The 15,609-nt window shown below is 44.7% G+C and overlaps 1 protein-coding gene across 4 annotated transcripts in view; it reads right to left on the minus strand.

Annotated features, from left to right (window-relative positions):
- Window positions 1–15,609, minus strand: part of LOC119181524 (pancreatic triacylglycerol lipase) — a 197,124-nt gene that overhangs the window by 64,856 nt on the left and 116,659 nt on the right. For all 4 annotated transcript variants that reach the window (XM_075882979.1, XM_075882981.1, XM_075882978.1 and 1 more), the window contains exon 5: window positions 723–848. In XM_075882979.1, coding sequence (XP_075739094.1) covers window positions 723–848 — 126 coding nt within the window. The remainder of the gene's footprint in view (window positions 1–722; window positions 849–15,609) is intronic.

The following is a 15,609-nucleotide window of genomic DNA, read 5'->3' on the forward strand; positions in this document are numbered from 1 at the left end:
CTTCATAATCAGCTTACCGCTTCGGGCGTTGCTAATATCTATGTTGCGGTTGGCATCGCTACACAACAGTAAAAAACTGCTATTATAAAATATATGCCAAGTTTGCTTATGAAGTAGTGCACGCAGACAAGCACAAAAGAAATGAAAGAAGGCGTGTCCCTTTCGTTTCTTTCGTGCTTGCCTGCGTGCGCTGCTTTATAAGTAAACATGAACAATCACCACCTCATCCAACTTTCAACGTTACTTATTAAATTAACGCGTCTATTTACGTATGCATGTGCGTCGATTTGTAGATATATTTAGCGGCCCTTCATAACGTCTCGCTCAATAAAAATATGAAACACGTTCACCTTTCATCCACAAGCTTCGCAGAACATTGATTCCCAAGGTTACGTGGGATCCACCGAATTTTTCCTTGTTCCACGAGAAACGCGGAACTACAAAATATTTAAATTTCGTTCCAGCTCAAGAGTTCAGTTCCCTTCCTTGCATTTATTTAAAATGTGTTTGTTAATGCTACCTATGACATCACGTAGAGAACATTCCACGACATTGCATCGTGTATGTTTAATGCTTTGAAACATATTCCGTGCTTCAAACTTTGCAAGTTTTCATTACTCAGAATGCAAAGCAGGAACGCTTATGCCAAGACTAACGTAGTGTCGCTAAAAGCTCGTGTCACTCAGAAGAATACAGTAAAGCGCCTCATGCACAGAACTCACCGAAGCCTCCGAATGGCACCACACCATAGATGTCTGTATGAATGACATCCACGAACTGGGCATCCGTCCGTGACAGCCTTTTTTGCGGAGGAAGATTCTTGTAGCGTGGTGAGGCGGGATCCAGGCCTGCGTATGCAAGGAGCACATCATTTGGTTTAGCTGTATGCTCACAGTGTATACTCAATGCAGAAAGCAAAAGAGCCCTTTCCAAACTGGACCATACTGGTAAGTAATTTAACGCAGCAAAAACATGTGAGTTGATGAGTAAATCCGTGCAGTTAGCCATTTCTTCATGACAGCGTGGCGATCTAGGCATCAGCAAGCTTAAAAAAACAAAACTTTTCTTTTAGTTATGACGTTGGTCGCGGCCCCATTCTAAAAAAAAGCCTTTTTTAACAAGAAAGTGTATTATGTCGGGGTCCATCATGGTTACGCTAACGTATTTGCGTCATCGGCATGACGCTACAAGATATATACTAACAGATATAAAAAACAAAAAGACGAAAATGTTTCGTCGCTTGGCGTCGAACGTACATAAGTTCTCGCTCCGCAGCCCGCGGTGCAAAACCACTAGAGAACGAATCGACCGTTCAACAGCAAGCTAAGAGCGGGCTGCTTATATACACTATACACCACTCGCGTTCCTCAGAACTCAGGAATTTAGGCGTGTTTCAGTCATCAGTAGCGAGGTGGTACAAAAAGCGCGAGCTAAATAAAATGTTGAAGGGTCAGTCAGGGGCTACATGAATGTACATAGTTGAAACCTGCGACAAATCTGTGCAGGCGGACGTTTTAAATGTGAAGCATTTCTTAGCGAACTTCAGCGACCTCGAGCTTATCTATCTATCTATCTATCTATCTATCTATCTATCTATCTATCTATCTATCTATCTATCTATCTATCTATCTATCTATCTGTCTGTCTATCTATCTATCTAGCCGCCTACGACCTTTAGATCTCTTGGCCGTTTCGATAATGGTATCGACACCAAACTTGGTACGCCATAACATGACTGTATGAAGAACATATTTGACTACTTATACTTGGTATGCCATAACATGACTGTATGAAGAACATATTTGACTAGTTATAACATGAAAATCTAGACATGTATGTCATAAATGGCATGATTTCAATTTCATGGTCCTGCAGCGCTTGCTGTGGTTTCGTTCACATGGCATCTTGCGAAACTGGTATGGTATGACATGATTGCATAGCGAACACAAGCCCTAACATAAAAATCATGACAAGCGCGTCATGTAACAACATTACTACATGCCACGATCATGATGCGCTCTCGGCCGTTTTGTTAGCGTCACATATACCAAATTTGGCCTTATGGTACGTGAATGTATGACGAAGGTATGTGAATGGTGCAAACATAATAATAATGAGACGCGTGTCATGTGACAACATGACTACATGCTACACTCCTGATGCGCCCGTGGCCGTTTCGCTTGCTTCACGTGTACCAAACTCGGTATTACGCGACGCGAACGGACGACATAGGTAAATGACACATCCAAACATGATATTCAAGTCATACGTGTCATTTAACTACATGACTACAAGTCACACTCATGATACGCTCGCGGCCGTTTTGCCAGCTTCCCATAAACCAAATTGGGTATTACGTGACACCAATGGATGACGAAAGTACGTGACTGGCACAAACATGATAATCATGAGGTACGTGTCATGTGAGAGCATGACTACATGCCACAGACAAGGCGCCAATACATTTCGACGTGACGCGTTGCATGTGCTCGCCGTCGTTAATTTTCTCGCGTCACGCCGGCGTCGCCACGCCAGGCGCCGGTCCTGCAATATACTCGCATTCGTGCACCCCGCTGTGTTGCTTTGACGCATGCGCGGTTCTGCGCGTCCGGCATCCCTCGGTTACGAAAAGAGGCAGACGCATTGTTGTCGACGTAACGCATCGGCGCGAAATGCAGCATGTCGCTTTTCGCACCGGTTACCGTCAGGCCGCGCCGACGGAGGCTGGTCGCGCCTGGCGTCAGACTATAGAGTGCTCAAGTTTCGCTAACGTAGCGTCGCTGTGCCCAGCGTGCACGCGCGTCAATTCTACATTAGAGTATGTTGGGCCTTCATGATGTGCTCGCGGCCGTTTTGCTAGCTCCACATGTACCAAATTTGGTGTTACGTGACGTCAGTGGATGATGAAATTTATGACTGGTGCAAACACGATAACTCTGACACGTGTGTCATGTGAGAACATTACAACATACCACACTCATAGCGTGATCGCGACCGTTTCGCTAGCTCCACATATACTAAATTTGATATACCGTGACGTGAATAGATGACGAAGGTAAACGACACATGCAAACATGATAATCATGACACGGAAGTCATGTACGGCATCATTCATCTTCACCTCATAACGTTGTGCTGCTTTGAAAGTGACATATCAACATTTCTGATTGGTGCTTCGCATATCATCGATTCCCACTGTACGTGGAACCTGCCAGTTTTTATTTTTATTTCTTTCTTTCTTTCTTTCTTTCTTACACACGCACATAATTGTCATGTTTTCATTAAAAAAAACTGTTGTTACTACGCGCTCGTGTGTGTCCTACCGGTGCTTTCCGTGTTCAAACAGCGCGTCGCAAATGTAAGCTCTGAAAGTAAATTTATCTCTAAAGGGCCAAGCACTGGCACGCCTATTTACACGCATACTAGTAGACAGCGTCTAGTCGTGCTGGTGGAGGAAAAGGGTGCGCGACCAAAGGTACGCACCGACCGCGTCCAAGGCTGCCGTACATTGTTGCTTAATCTTTGGTTTAAAGCTGTTCAAGTCAGCACAGAATGGCGTGCTCTCAATAAAGTGAGCTGGTACGTTTTTGAAGACACAAGAGCATGTTACAATGATGATTCACTCCCCCCACCCCGCCAAATTTTGACAATTTAAGATGTAACTGACATCGCAGTGACCAAATTAGCTGCAGTGGTATATGCAATAAATTCATATTGGTGCGTGCGCTGCTCCCGCGAACGAAAGTTTGCGTCGATAAATCTGCACAGCGTCAATTTTTATTAAAAGGAACACGGCGACACTTCACTTGTGCGCTCCAGCGGCTGCTGGCAGCACGTTCAAGCGGGAGCGAGAGCAACCACAGCATGTTTTTACGTCATCTAGCGACGAGCAAGGCCACCGTTCGTTACTGATATAGTAGAACGCAAAGGTTGCAACCCTTCCCACTTCAAGGCGATTACCGGCTCTCGCATGATCGCCTTGAAAGGGGGGGGGGTCGCAATCTTGCCACCGGTTCCATATCAGCAACGACTGGTTGTTTCGCTCGCCGCGAGATGACACAAAAAGAGACTGTGATTGCTCTTAAGTTCACTTGAACGCACTGCCAGCAGCCGCCGGAGCGCGCAGGCCACGAGCTCACATTTTCCCTTTCATAACAAATGACACTGTACATCTATGCATCGTGGGACACAGCTAACGATGTTTGAGGGATTGCTAAGGCTGGCACAGTCACCTTACTGACGGCTGTTAATGGCTTTGTAAATAGTGCCTACGAGGAATATAAGTATTTTGTTCATGAAAATTGCTCAAGTTTTGTTGTTGCTAAAAGGAAGTGTATGTACGGCAGTGATGTAGCAGGCTCCGTCGATAGGCTTAACGTTGTGCCTTGGCACCTAGTTTGATTACGAAGAGAAAAAAAACGCAAATAAGTTGCTGCGCAGTCTAAAAGAGGTTCCCGAAAAATTTGGCACATAGGAACGAACACTTCTTACATTAACAAAAAGGCAGCTTTTCCTACTTGAGTTGCATCAGAGTTGAATACATGAACCCACCTTGGTAATTTCTAATCCAAGAGGGAGTGCACATTATAACTCTTCTTTTAACGACATGCAAACTAGAAAGAACCATTATTGGAAACTCTAACTTATAGCCCATCTAGCAATAAAATGCAGGTATATTGTAGCACTGCTAGTAGAGCCAGACTTTCTTGATTTGATTGATTGATTGATAAGTGGGGTTTAACGTCCCAAAACCACCATATGATTATGAGAGACGCCGTAGTGGAGGGCTCCGGAAATTTTGACCGCTGGGGTTCTTTAACGTGCACCCAGATCTGAGTACACGGGCCTACAACATTTCCGCCTCCATCGGAAATGCAGCCGCCGCAGCCGGGATTTCATCCCGCGACCTGCGGGTCAGCAGCCGAGTACCTTAGCCACTAGACCACCGTGGCGAAGCGAGACAGACTTTCTTGTTTCCTCATAAGTGAACATGTCATGTTCAGCACACTTCTAGATTCAAGTACGCATCAATTAAACAGTCTATAGTAACGCTTTATACACTTCCAGGCAGCGCACGAGACATACCTGCTTATTATTTTCTTCCAAAGTGTGATTTTTTAAAAAGACATTGAGGTCTCTAAAACAAACTCTAAATAACTTATTATACATCATAATGTAATGGTAGTGTCCAAGAAATTTCTTTCTGTGAAATTAGGTGAGTCGTATTGTGGTGTCTGCCAGCTTGCAATTATTGGTAGCAGTGGTTCAAAAAGTGAATTTTCGAGAGTACTTTTGGTCTTTCCTGTTCCGAAAACAAATAACAGCAAAAACAATTTTTTTTAATTTATTAAGCAAAATATGAAATGTCATAAACGTTTATGATTCGTCGCGTTTTTGGACATGCAGTACCAAATTCACTAATATTATCTTGAATATGCTGGTACATCCAGTACATGTTCAAACATTATCTTTCACAGCACTTACTGAAAAATAAACTACGTGTAGTGTCATATTTAGGTCAGAGGACTGCAACTGAGCCCTGTATAGGAGGCTTTGGAACAATATTTCTGGCCGAAATATCATCTAATGATACAAACCACATATGTCTTTTAGTTATGCAACGTACATTGGTCATAAGGTTGGAAACAAGTACCGCGTATAAAGCTTTTAACGCGACAGCGTTACAGAGCTCATTTCGCCAAACTTCTGGCGCTGGCGTTTGTGTCAGCGTCGTTGGTTGTGAGTGAAAATCATGATGTTATGCTTGACCAAAGACTTGAGAACGATGCAAATAAAATAAGTGATAAAAATACTGGGTCACAGTGGGGACCACACCAGGGTAGGTTGGGTCAGAGTGCAGGTCGAGCCTGGTCCGTTTGCGTGGCAAGCAGATGTGATACCGCACAGCCACGCGACTGCTTGTGAATATGGCGAAGAAAAACTTCCTCTCCTTGTAAATGTAGTAAAGGTAGCTGTCGTGCTTACAAACACATGGGTCCTGTATACATGCTTCACAATGTAACTTGAAGTATTGCAGTAATAATGCGTGCTGCAAGCGCCCAGTGCCAGTGGGTGTGTCACAGAACGAGCGCTCAAAATAGGCGCGCCGCCAAATTCTTGCGATAACGCGCCGAAGTGACGCCACGAGGTCAAGGAAAAAAAAAGAAAGAAAACAAACATCTAAAGGCTCCCCAGGCGCGCGACGCTCTCCCCTCGGAAGCGTGGCTTCGCCGATGAACTTCCTCACCCCACAGCGGGAGCCGGGCAAGCACTGGAAATTTCCAGAAGAAAAGGGGCGCGTATGCCGGGTTGAGTCATCTGTCGGGGACGGCCCCCGTACAGTCTCGCGCCTCTCCCCAGCCTTCGCTGTGTATCGCGCCGACGAAATGACGAGAACTTTCTGGAATGTTGCGCGGAAGGTATTTAACCGAGCAGCCGAGACGAGAGATGAGGAGAAGACGGAAGTTAGCGCCAGAGTGCGTAGGGATTCCGCCGTGTAGTCGGCGAAGGTTTTGTCCGTAGGGACGAAGCAGGAGATGAAGAGGATTTCCACCTGAGGGGTGAAGGCTCGAGCTACAGGCAAGAGGGTGTGTTTATCCCTATCGAGCGAAGACGCGTGGCGACAGCTGCGTGTGTGAAGCCGACGTGTTCGGGCGAAGAAGTGTGAAGCTTGGAGAGTGGCCAATTGAAGACGCGAGATTTCCTGGAAGAGAAACTTCGAGGGCGCGGAACGACAACAACGCTGGACTTTGAGTGAGTGATTCTCGGAAGAGTATCATCCAGACTTTTGTTTCAAGAACTTTGGACTGGATAGGTTTTCTATCTCTTTAGTCTTTAAGTGTCTTGGTTGTTCAATGCATGCGACTGCATTGTAGAGCGTATCGTTGTCTGTGTCCGTTGTTTTGAGTGTGGCTGATTATACTGTGTAGTACGTTGTTTGATTGGTGACGTATTGTATGTAACTATTGTGGAGTGTGCATTCTTGTGTATGGTTTTCGATCTGCCATTGTTGAGAATATAATTTTGTTTGTTTATCAACTCTCGGCTCTGACTTGTTCTTTGGGCCACAGCCGGCGTCCGCTGGCGCGCCAAAAGGGACCACTTCTAAATTGTCCACGCTTTCGTGGTGCGGTTTGGGGGACCGATACTTCGGCCCTTGGAATTAGCCCGGTGATCGCTTCCCTAATTAACGGGACCGGTGTGACAATTAATCTGGCGTCCGCGACAGGACCTTTTGGTGCACAGTGTGTCCAAAGTAGTGAGGAAGAGCCTCGAGTTGTTGATAGTGCTATCGAAACGATTTTGTCGGTTGTTCAGTGTTCTCGTTAACGAGTGCAGGAGAGTGTTCCGATAGACTGATTTAGGCAGATACTTTTTGCATGCGGCAAGGTTTTATTTGCGAGTTGCGAGACACCATGGATCTCGAAAAGTTAGTCGCCCTTGGTGAGAAGATGGGTCTTTCTGGCGCCGAACTACGGAAGTGGGTCACCCAGAAGGAAAAAGAAGAAAAAGAGAGGGCCAAAGAAGAAAAGGCAGCTGAGCTGGAAAAAGAAAGGCTGGCGGTCGAAAGAGCCAAAGCGGAAAAAAGAAGCTGAGTTGGAACGAGAGAGGTTGGCAACTGAGAGAGCCAAGGAAGAAAAAGCAGCTGAGTTGGAACGAGAGAGGTTGGCAGCTGAGAGAGCCAAGGAAGAAAAGGCAGCTGAGTTGGAATGAGAGAGGTTGGCAGCTGAAATGGCGAAAGAAGAAAGAGAGGCAAAGGAGCGACAGTTGAGAGAAGAAAGAGAGCAGCAATTGAAGTTGGAGCTGGAGAGAGAAAAGTTGGCAGCTGAAAGGGCGAGAGAAGAAAGAGAAGCGGAGATGGCTGAAAGAGAAGGGCAGTGGCAGCACGAGATGGAACTCGAGCGGCTCCGTTTGCAACAGCGAAGTGAAACTCCGGTCCAAGCTAGAGTTGAAACCAGCGAACGGGAGGAACATGGCTTCCGCTTGAACCCAAGCAAGCTGCTCGTGGCGTTTGATGAAAGGAAGGACGATCTTGACGCGTACCTTCACAGATTTGAGACAATTGCAAGGAGCCAGAATTGGCCGGAGCATCAATGGGCAACTGCTTTGAGTACTTGCTTGAGTGGTGAAGCGCTCAGTGTGTACGGTAGGCTGACGCCGACCGATGCAGCCAACTATGCAAAGGTGAAGGCTGCTTTGCTGAAGCGATTTAGATTTACTGTAGAAGGTTTCCGGGACAGATTTCGGACAGGAAAGGCAGCTGATGGTGAGACGGCTACGCAGTATGCCGCCCGACTTTGTCATTATTTCGACAGATGGATTGAACTTTCAGGGACAGCGCAGGAGTACGATGAACTTAGAGAGCTCCTAATTAGAGAACAATTTCTTACTAGTTGCCACCCAAGCCTGTCGCTGTATTTGAAATAGAGGAAGGCTGAGTCACTTGAAAGAATGCTTGAATTGGCTGATCAATTCTTGGAAGCGCAAGGTGGAACTAATTTGGCCAAAGTGAAGAAGGATTGTCACGATGATTCGAAGAAATTGGCTCCCGAAGAAAACAAGCGTGCACCGGAGAGCACTCCGCGTTGTTTTCTGTGTAACCGAGTGGGTCATCGCGCGAAAAACTGTCGAACGATCTTTACGAGCCCTACGGTAGTAAAATGTTTTAAGTGTGGTCAGACTGGGCACAAAGCAGACGCATGTCGAAACGGAGCGAGTCAAACTCACCAGGTATCCTGTGTGCTAGCAGCACCGAAATCCGATGATAATGCCGTCACCGACGGATTTGTAGAGTTGAAAAATGGGGAGAAAATTCCTATTGTGGGAGCTGTAATGTCAAAACGGCCAACCGGTGTTACGAAGGGAATGCCAACGCTGCCTGGAAAGGTTGCGGGGAAGAAGATCACGGTTCTAAGAGATACCGGTAGCTCTACGGTTATCGTGCGGAGAAATTTGGTACGGGAAAGTGAGTTGACCGGCAAAACGAAACCGGTTTGCTTAATTGACCGTACAGTTCGGATGCTTCCCGAAGCAGAGATTGAGGCGGAAACCCCGTACTTCAGCGGGAAGGTTACTGCTTTATGCATGACGACCCCCCTTTACGACTTTGTCATCGGAAACATTGCCGGGGCGCGAGGACCGAATGATCCGGAATGTTTGGGAGAAGACCCTAAGATAGAGCTCTCGCCAACCCAGCGACCGCGAGATACAGTGGAGGAGCATCCCGTGACGGATCTTACTAGAGCCCAAGGTGAAGCCACGGCGCAAGAGACAGCGAATGAGAAGACGATCGTGTTGAATGAGTTCACGCGCTGGGCAGCTGAACGTTCGTCGGCACGACCCCAACCGACCGACAGTGTAAAGGAGACGGAGTCGGTCAGCCAGGCCAAATGTAGAGACATGAACAAGCTGGTAAATAAACAGACCGGACCCGTCGAACGTCATGACCCGTTAGCAGGGTTGGAAGTGACAACGATGGCTGAGACGCTGCCTCAGATACCGTCGTTGGAAAAGGCTCGCCGAAAAAGAACAAGGAAAAACAAGAAGAGATCAAGCGAGCACCGCAAGAAAGGACGCAAGCACAGCTCGAAATACACAGGATAGGTGCTGAGGTCGAATCAAAATGTGTTTGGCAGTGCTGAGTGCCATATGTTGTGTTAATGTTGTGTTATCCTGTGTCACAAGTGTGGAAGTGTTTGTGCTGTGATGTGATGTATAGTGTTGTATAATTGTTGTAATGAGAGAACTTTGTACGTTTGTATTGTTTGGAATGTGTGATGAAGCGTTGTACTAATGTACCTGCGTTTATATTTAATGTGTGTGAGATTGAATTGTATTGTCCAATTGTATTGAGTAATCTATTGTGAATGTGAAGTGTCATGAGCGCCGGATTGTGTTAACGGGACCGGTGTGACAGGGTGTCAGAACGTGCGATCATCATAGTTGCTGCGTGGATTGAAGCCAGTCAGCCACTACAAAAGGCACATGCGCTACTGTCTCCTGAGACTACGAAGTGAGTGCATAATTAGGAAAGGTTTATTGCCCCAAGTTTTTGAGGTATGCAATAGAAACTGCATATCGCTATCGCATTAAACTCCTAAAGACGAAGCTTTAAAGTCCGCTAATGTTCTGAGTATTTTCTGTAGTTGCAATATCATCTAATGCAACTGACCATACCTTACACTTCATGAAGTCGCAGATATCGGTTATAAGATTGCAACTCACCCCAAGATGAAAGCCTTTGAAACGTTGTCCGTAGTAAATCTATATTATAACGCAACAAACCACACCCAATACTTCGTGATTGTCGCAAGGGATCCTATCTGGCGGCCGCGACAAAACTAGTCGCACGTGGGCACAAGCAGTGCTCACCTTCCCCTCTCCCCTCCTGGCTATAAAAAGCCCGATCCTACAATCAATAAACATTCCTTCTTATGCTTGCACTTGACCAGTCTTGTTCGGGGATCGCAGCGCGTGCTCGGTGAAGACCTCCAATGTAACAATGATGTTGCAGACATCAGTCATAAGATTGCAACTGAACCCTCTATGGAAAGCTATCGAACGTTGTCTGTAGCCTAAATATCCTATAATGCAACAAACGACAACCTACACTTTATGATGTCGCAGATATCGGTCAGAAGATTGCGTCTAAACCGTGTAGAAAAGCCTTTTTGAGGTTGTCGGTAGTCTAAATATTCTCTAGTGCAACAAAGCGCACCCAACACATTATTATGTCAAATATTGGTCATAAGATTGCACTGAACCCTACATGAAAGGCTTTCACACACTGTCTGTGGTCAAAATATCCCCTAATGCAATAAACCACACCTGACTCTTGGTGATGCAACAGATATCAGAAAAAAAGACTCGGACCGAGAAGTATACGCGGCACGTTATCTTTATTTATTTACATTCGAATACTGCAGCCAGAGCTCCTGCAGTAGTAGTGCACATACATAGAAACTGAAGAATTTCTACAGTAGTATCACAATATGTCCGCCAATAGAAACAAATATCGCTACCTCCCAAGCACAGCCGCGTACGAAAGTGAGAGAAATAGAACAAAAGTATCATACCAGCGCCTCCAAAAAATACCTCATTCCGCGAAGTGAAGCGCGTAGATTCTTCCAGCTTTCAGACGGTCACTCTTTTTTTTTTGTTAGCGTCAGAAATGAAATACATTACAAGTAAATACGCAGGAAGAGGTCCCAAAGTAACAAACGGCAGGTTGCATCTGCCATGTTAATACAAAAATTAAAATGCGAGCATTCAATTTTTCAAGTGTTACAAGTAAAAAAGATTTTTGAAGTGTTCTGATTAGCATTTTAAGAATTTTGAACAAACAAGGCAACATCTAAGAAATTAACAAAATGCAGCAGTTATATATTTATATACATTTTCCCCATTTTTTCTTGAAACATGAGTGTGCTATATAAATTTCATATTAGGCGATGCAGAATTCCATAATAAAAATGATGCAAACACAATGCTCATTCCTCAATAGTTAGTGCGAAATTAGATAATAACAAGCTATTGGCGACCGCGAATCTAGTTTTATTGAGATTATTCAGCAAGACAGACGGGTGCGGTGGAAAACCTCGAAAAAGAAGCACACACATTATAAACGTTCATTTGGGGGACAGCTAACACGTCAAGCTGGGCATAAAATAGGTTGTGATGGCGTCTGACGTGAAGTGAAAGTTATGAGTCGCATTGTTTGTTTTTTCAATACCGTTATTTACCCGCTGATCAAGAATATTGTATACTCAAGGAAAAAACCACTTTTGTTCAAAAAGCACGCGTAATGTGAGCTTGTTTTGCTGAATTTAGCTGCGAAAGTACATGTGCTCTTGATTCAATTTTGTAAATAAGACAACAAAGAGCGCCAGTTGATCCTTTGTTGACAAGAATGTAGCATGTGCAGTTCGCTGACGTTCTCCGCGTCGACGGATTTGTGCCTCACGTTCCAAGAACTCCAACAAGGCAAGCAAATCGAGATTTTTCAAATACGTAGAAGTAGGTGTGAGAAACCTGTGGTATGAATGTCATAGAGTTGTTTAGTTGAGACGTAGAGGAAGCCGCCCGTTGCCACGGTCCACAATATAAGGGAGTTTTAGAATAACGCTTCGCGAGCCCTTGCGGTGCGGTCGCTGCCACTGCGCATGCGTCGTAACGCAAGTCGGCGTTCCCGTTCGTGGACAGCACGCAAAAAATTTGAAATTGCGTGCGGTGATGGTGGTGCGCATGTGGCCCGCAAGCGCTGGTTCGAGGCTACGGGTGGTGATGGCGGCCGGCATGTGGCCCGAAAGCGCTGGTTTCGAGGCTACGGTGTCGCTGCGATCGTGCGTTGCGGATCGCAGCAGGGCAAACGCTATTCTAAAACTGATATGGCGCCCACTACGCCCGCAACGCCCACTACGCCTGCAATGCCCACAGTGCTTGCAAACGGTAGTCTAAAGCTCTCTATTTTTCAGCTAACTGGCACGGGTTGCGGAGCACTATACGCGCGTTGTAGATTAGCATGGCTTGTGAGCGCTTCTAGTAGCGCGCTTTTAGCGTTGTAATTGTTAGATGCTGTAACATTTTCATCGCAAATAAAAGCACACAAGCCATTGCGTGCGCAGTCGGAGCCATGAATACCGAGTAGTTTTTCCCCATGAAAACATTGTGCCAAGAATATGGTATGTTTTAAAGTGGATTGACACGAGTGTATTTTCGTAGAACTCACTGATCATATTCTTTTGAGGACTGAATCTTCTAGGAAAAGTAGGGCACAGACAATGTGCTAAAGTGAATGAGTGACGGATGGACGGATCGATGGATGGACGGATGGACAGACAGACAGAGAGACAGACAGACAGACAGACAGACAGACAGACAGACAGACAGACAGACAGACAGACAGACAGACAGACAGACAGACAGACAGACAGACAGACAGACAGACAGACAGACAGACAGACAGACAGGCAGGCAGGCAGGCAGGCAGGCAGGCAGGCAGGCAGGCATAAAGAAGCAAGAACGAGCGGAGGATGAACGGAAGCACAGACGGAAGCACAGACGGAAGCAAGAATGATTGGACGAACGGAAGCATGGAAACACGAATGCGTGGACAGACGGACTAACGGAAACACGGACAGACGGAATCACGGAAGCACAGACGCATAGACAGATGGACACACGGACAGAGGGAAGCATGGATAGACGGAAGCTTGGGCAGGCGCAAGGACAAACGGACGCTTCACCCCACTTATTATTCACTCCGTGGATATGCTGTGATTTTTTTGAACCCCGCCTATTTACTGTTAACTGGCAAATCAACAAAATTTTTGACCTGCTCTAACTTTTTTAGTTTTTCACGAAACATCATGAAACTTGTTTTTGTGGTTCGGTGGTGGTTCTAAAGACGAAATAAATAAGGAACAAATTGTTTCCACTAATCTTTTTTATCTTGCCAGTTAAAGGGCTTTAACGACAATACGTGCACTGAATATAAACTACCACATGCTATAATAGAATACTTGAAATGACTGTGTATGAATACATAATATAATGCCTTCAGAATGTCGGTAAATCACATTTGTGACTTTACCAATGCCTTGATATGATGTCAAATATTTTACAAGCAGAAGCGATATGTTGGTGAAATTCTAGATGTGTGTCTATTATAACTCCTACAAATGACGTATCATCGCTTAAATAAATAATTACTGAGTTCAAGAAAATGTGAGAAATGGATGCTAGTTTCTTTTGCTAGGTGAATAAAACAGCATGAACTAGGTTTCGGAAGGATTATTCAATAATCTCTTATAGTTGTACCAGTCAACAAGTGAATTTAGGTCCACTTGAAGTCTGGACACGATAGTTGCAGTATCTAAGTGATGAGGAAAGAGAGTTGTGTCATCAGCGTATAGTAGGAGGAGAAGGATTGAAAGAGGAAGGACAGGGAGGTTAGCTAGTTTTCAGACCAGCTGGCCACCCTGTCAGCGTATAGTAAGCAAGAATAATTACTAGGGCAACGCAGTAAATCACTTATACATAATAAATTCATAATGAACCCAAAATCGAACCTTGAGGAACACTTCATTTATTGGGGTTGGGACTGAACGTAAAGATATTGACCGAGACCACCTGAAGCTTGTTAAAAAGAAATCTCAGTAATAGCATTATTTTGGGACCACTTACGCCATAGTACTGCAGTTTAAGAAATAGTATGAATTGGTCGATACTAACGAATGTGTTAGTAAAGTAGACAGATCCTGAGATGTTACGATTAATAATGAAATACCAAATGTTCAAGTGAAACATGCAATTGCAGTATCAGCTAGAAGAACGACCAGCCCTAGAACGAAACTGACAAGAATAAAGTATGTTAAACTTGTTTAATTAATTAGGTATTCTCATTTCAACTACACTTTAAAAAACTTATTTTGGAAGGAAAGGATGGATATGGACCTATAATTACGGATGCTAAGGGGATCATCTTTTCCCAAATATTGACTGACCTTCGCAACTTTTCGTTTACCTGGAAAAACAGCGTTTAGGAAACAGTGGTTAAAAATGTGGCTTCCTATAGGAGCAACAAAAGATCATGTAAGCTTAATGTGTTTCGAGGAGAGGTTGCCTAACACAGCTCCGGTGGCTTTTAATCGTGAAATTACTGGGATTTTTTTTTAGAAACACGAGTAGGAAAAACAAACATTGATTAAGGACTGTGAGAAACTTGAGGTACATAGTCGGAGGAGAGGGCGACCGTACGGTTAGTAGAAAAGTGAAAAGGCGTTGGCTACGTCCTTGGCCGCCGGGAGGGTGACGTTGTCGACACGAATCGAGGTAACTTTGCTGCGCGACTGGGTATAATTTCCAAATTTTTCATAAGCTGCAATTTTATCTTAGTTATTTTCACAATGCTGTAGTTCCCTTTCATAATACCTTTGTTTCAACTTTCTAAAAGTGTATGCGATGTGCTTGGAGTAAGTTTTATAACGCAATTTCAAGTGTAAATTAGTAGGCTCACGTTTTGTCTTTTTATATATGTTCTCTATCTTGGAAGTAATCGGATCAGTTAGTCGGATAACCAAGGGCAATGTGGGGCATAGTAGGGTCTGTTAGGTTTTTGCAATGTGGTTGAACGCTCAACTGCCGAATAAATAGCGTCGTATGTAGTGGAGCATGAGCACGTAGAATTTATTCAAGGCCTCTTCAGGATATTTTTGGCATATACACTGGACCAATCTTCATTGGCATTGACCATGCAGTACATGTTCAAATCAAAGAGATACTTTTGACGTGTTACGTTGCGACGAGAGAAGACTTTTTCTAAATACAGGAATACAGAAAAGTGATTGGTATTGTCAATTTCAATCACACCAGCGTTACTGACGTCATCGATGTTTGTGAGCCATCATCAGAACGGCGTGTTGGTATAGATATTTGCGATTGAAACCCGAACCTATAAAAACAAATTTAAAATCTAAAGCAGATTGGCTGGAGGAATCTTGTAAATTAAACTCATATGGCCCATAATTTTTTAATTCTTCCATTCAGAAGTAAGTAAGCAAGAGGTGGAGAGCTTTACAAAAACCAGAGGGGTCACTGGAAGGGATTGAT

Source organism: Rhipicephalus microplus, unplaced genomic scaffold (genome assembly GCF_043290135.1).
Source record: "Rhipicephalus microplus isolate Deutch F79 unplaced genomic scaffold, USDA_Rmic scaffold_14, whole genome shotgun sequence".
Classification (NCBI taxonomy): Eukaryota; Metazoa; Arthropoda; class Arachnida; order Ixodida; family Ixodidae; genus Rhipicephalus; species Rhipicephalus microplus.